Consider the following 4,294-nt stretch of genomic DNA (forward strand, 5'->3'; position numbering starts at 1 on the left):
GCCTGACCCCCAGCTCACAGATTTGGAAACTGAGGCTTCAAGTAGCAAGGTGACTTGCTCAAATCCATATAGGTGGGAGGCGAAGAAGCTGGGACTTTAATCCAAATCCACCAGCCTCTAAACACTACTCTTTTTAACAAGACTGCCTGCCTCCCAACACACGGGACCTTCATCACCAGCACCCAAGGGATGGTAGCAACCGCAGGGAAGCAGGGAGAGCCCTTTGCAAATCCAAATGGAATGAAACTCTCCCTCCGGCGATGGCCCTGTCAGTCTACTGTCTTTCCTGCCCTCTGAGCCCACCACCACCCGGGGGCCCTCCACACTGCCTTGCTGCCTCCTGGACCAAAGCTACCAGTCCCTCCTTCTGGTCTGCAGTCAGCAGACAAAAGCAAGTCCCCTGAAACCAAAGCAGAGACCAGAGAGGAGTGAGACACAGGGACAGTTCTTTTATTGTAAGTTGGAGAAAGAGCCCCGTGTGCTGGTTACAGGTGCGACATCCAGAATATCGAATTAAGAAAAGAGGGAACAGGGAAGGGAAGAAACCTCTTGAGGTCCAAAGTTGCAAACAAAAAGTGGTAAAAGATTTCCTCACGCAAGAGGCGGGTTTTTTTTTTTGTTGGTTTTTTTTTTTTGCAAATACCATGCAAAACAGGCAGCTGGTGTGCCTTAAGAGAACCCCTATAAATAACAGAAAAGACACTCCAAGCATTCCTTTACGTGGACTCAGAGCACAGGGAAAAAGAAAAGAAACCAAAATGCCTTTTGGCATTTCAAGATATTTGGCACTCTTGTGATTACATTTTTTTACAGCCCATTAAAGAGAATAAACTGACACAATATTAGAGGAAAAAAAACAGGCTGCTCACACAACAGACTGCAGGAAGAGGTTAGAAAGAGCTCAAGCATTTTTTTTTTGTTTTGTTTTGTTTTTCTGGGTTTTTTTCCTGACATATAAAATGTGTCCATTTGCATTAACTTGGGCAAATAGCTTGCAGCAACAAAGAAACACAAGCTTTACAAGTCATTTTAAAATAAAACAAGGATTCTTCCTTTGTATCATTCCTTAGAAAAGTTCTCTTCTTGTTTTAAACACATTCCTGATAACTTCAAATGATGACCAAAATAAAACATAGTATCTATAGAGATCATCTGCTGATTTTTCATACATCCAAGGATAACAACATAAAAAAATAAAACCGGACAGCATTTCACATCCAAGTGCACAGAATCATTTTTGCAAGATTAAATAGTGTAAACATTGGGAACAGCCAAATCAGTGAAGAATGCCAACACCTCAAAACACCCGGTGTTGCCGCTTCATTATTTAAGTGGTTCAAAATCCAGATCTATCATTGCGCAATATTCACTGTATATAAAAGGAAATGGATATTAATTTTGACAAATAGCTGTACTGAGACTTCTTTTTTATTTCTTTATATGTGTGTATATAGTGATTTTTAAATTTTTAATTTTTTTTTTTAATTTTTATTTTTGCTGAGGAGCCCAGAGCCTTCTCCTCCTCCTTCTCGCGCCTCGTCTGTCTCCCGGCCTGACACGAGATACAGGTTGTTGATTTCATCGTGGGTAGCAAGCTAGTCATGAATTTCAAAGTGCTTTCTCTTTTCATGCTTTTTGCCAATAACTGTTACCGCCGTTCTTACTCTCCCTTAACTCATTGTCTTTGGGGGAGTTAGACACCAGGAGGTGCCTTGTCTGTCATATTTTTCAGCACGTCATCAATCCTATCATCTTCAATAACAACTGCAAAAAAAGGGGGAGAAAAGGAGACGTGAGCGCGCCTGGGCCTCGCCGGGGGTCTCCGATGTCGCCCGCTACGTCCGGGGACTGGGAAATGCGGGAGGCCGAGGGAGGGGGGTTTCCTCGCGCGCCAACCTCCTCTGTCTCCGCCGGGGGACCCTGTGCCGCTTCCCTTTGAACCGCTTCCCCCCGACCCCAGGCTGAGCCCGGGTTCGGGTCTGAGAAAAGGCGGCGGAAAAGGCGCAAATCCCGCAGGCCCGGCAGCAGCCGAGACCGGAGGCGTCCTCACCGAACCGCACCTCCCCGGCGCATTTATAGAAAGAAGGCTCGCCGGCAGAAGGCGGAGGGGAGGAGGTGCTAGGGTCCCCCCTCGGGGACCCTCGGGGGTGCCCCGAGCGCGGCGCGGGTGTCTAGGGCTCTGGGTACGGAGAGGCAGGGAGCCAAGGGGGCACGCGGGGGGCCGGGGGCCACCGCGCGGGGCGGGTAGCGGATCTGGCCTGGCCAGGGCCGGCGACCCCTCCTGCGCGCCCCCTCCGCTCCGCCCGCCGCGGCAGAGGTCAGAGCCTCCCCGCGCTGCCGGCCTCCCGCCGGCCCCTCCGCCTCTCTCACCGCCTCTACCTAGCCAGCCTCGCCTTCCTCAGTCCCGCCAGCAGTCTCTCGGCGTGGCCGTCACCTGTCGAGGTCTTTGGGTCTCTCTCCGTCTGGGGTGTCGGTCTCCCTCATTGTTTCAGCTGCTTCTCTGTCCTTCTCCGACTGGCGTCCCCGGCTCGCTGTCTCCCGCTCTGGCTCCCTCTCCCGAGCTTTGTCTCGGCCTCTGCCCCTCTCGGTCTCCCCCAATCCACCACCCGCCTCCCCCACCAGCTCCCCATCTCTGCGTCTCAATATCTCCGGGCAGCTATAGGTCCCCTCATTGTCCCCGCGCCTCTGGAGCTCCTCTACGAGGCTCGCTGCGTCCCAGTCGCCCCCCCGCTTTTCCAGCTCCCGCGCCGAGCGCTCGGACTCCGCCACCCCCTCCCCCTGCTAAGTAACAATGAGAAGCCGTGCGCCCCGAAAGCCCCTAGCCTTCCCCGCGGGAATGGGGTTCCCCCCAAGCAGTTCTCCACGCCATCCCTGGGGGAGCCCTGGGACCCCCACCCCCGGGTTATAAAGCGAGTGTAGCTGCAACTACACTGCGCAAAAGGGGAGGGGGGTTAGAAATCGAAAAGCAAACTTTGGCGCGGGTGGGGACCCGAGAATAACCTTCCAGCCCCCGCGGCAGGTCGAGGCCGCCACGCCCCCTGGGTGACCCCAGAGGGAATCAGGCTGAGGGGGAGGGGTTTCCGCGGCCAGCGGGCGCGGGACCCGCAGTGCGGGATCCCCCCAGTTCCGCGCGATGGGATTCCGTTCGGTCGGAACCGGCTCCCGGGTGCTGAAGAGCCCCCACAAACCTCGGCCAGGTCTCGGCGCCCGAGAAAAGGGGCGTCCGGGGAGGGGGCCGCTAACTCACCCCGCTTGCTCCGGCCGATCTGGCCCAGCTTGGGCGGCCGCTTGTTCTGCCCCGCGCCGAAGAAGTTGTTGGTGTCCTGCAGGCGGCAGGAGAAGATCTGGCCCACGTCGCCGCCGTCGCCGTAGGGGCTCAGCTTCTCGTCGCCGTAGGGCAGCACCTCCGACATGGTCGCGTCCGGGGGCTCCGCGGCGGCGCCTCCTCCGCCCGCGTCCCCGCCCGCGGCGGACAGGGTCAGCGGCGCTGGGGCCGGGGGCGGCCGGCCGGGGACCGCCCGCGGGCAGCTGCGGCGGTGGCGCCGGCGAGGGGCCGGGGGGCACCGCGGAGGCGAGAGCGCGCCGCCCGCCCGAGCGATCCTGCGAGCGCCCGGCGCTGCGCTGCGCTACGCTCCGGCTCGGCGCGCGAGTGGCTCCTGCTCCGGCACCGGCGAGCAGGACTCACATCCTCGGCGCGCTCGGGCGCTGGGCGGGGGCCGGGCCGGGCGGGGCCGCGAGCCGGAGGTGGGGGGGCGGTGTCCCGGCGAGCCCGCGGGGCGCGGGGCCGAGGAGGGCGCACCCCGGGGAGCCCGGCGGGCCGGTCCTGCGACGAGTGCGGGCGGCGGCCGCGCGGCTTCGGGGAGGCTGACTGGGGAGCGGCGAGCGGCTGGGCGCCGAGGGGCGGAGGGGGAGGGGAGCGAGGGAAGAGGGAGGGCACGGGGGTGGAGGGGAGAGGATGCCCGGAGGGAGGGAGGGGAGAGAGAAACCGGGAGGGAGACGGCGGGAAAGACAGAGGGGAAAGGGAGAGGGAGGCAGGGGAACCGGCAGGGAGAGACGAAGGGGAGGGAGAGAAGAAAGGGGAGGCAGCGACGGGTCCGGCTCGCCGCCGCCGAGGGCGGAGCGGAGAGGAGCGGGGACGGGGCCGGCGGGGAGAGGAAGAGGGTCGGGGAGGGAAGGCGGAGAGTGGGAGCGCGGAGGAGGAGGCTGGGACGGAGAAGCCGGCCCGCGAGCGAGCTGCGAGCGAGAAATGCCGGCCGCTGAGCGGAGGCGAGGCGCTGGGAGGAGGGCGGGAGGA

The 4,294-nt window shown here is 59.9% G+C and overlaps 1 protein-coding gene across 1 annotated transcript; it reads right to left on the reverse strand.

Annotated features, from left to right (window-relative positions):
* Positions 1 to 429: 429 nt before the first annotated feature.
* CAMK2N1 (calcium/calmodulin dependent protein kinase II inhibitor 1) lies at positions 430 to 3,467 on the reverse strand. Its single transcript, XM_044236310.1, has 2 exons — positions 3,248 to 3,467; positions 430 to 1,764 (listed from the first exon to the last, which is right to left on the reverse strand). Exons 1-2 carry the CDS (start codon positions 3,411 to 3,413, stop codon positions 1,694 to 1,696), a joined length of 237 nt encoding a protein of 78 aa, XP_044092245.1. The 5' UTR covers positions 3,414 to 3,467; the 3' UTR covers positions 430 to 1,693.
* Positions 3,468 to 4,294: the final 827 nt, after the last annotated feature.

The sequence above is a fragment of the Neovison vison genome, chromosome 2 (genome assembly GCF_020171115.1).
Source record: "Neovison vison isolate M4711 chromosome 2, ASM_NN_V1, whole genome shotgun sequence".
In the NCBI taxonomy this organism is placed as follows: domain Eukaryota; kingdom Metazoa; phylum Chordata; class Mammalia; order Carnivora; family Mustelidae; genus Neogale; species Neogale vison.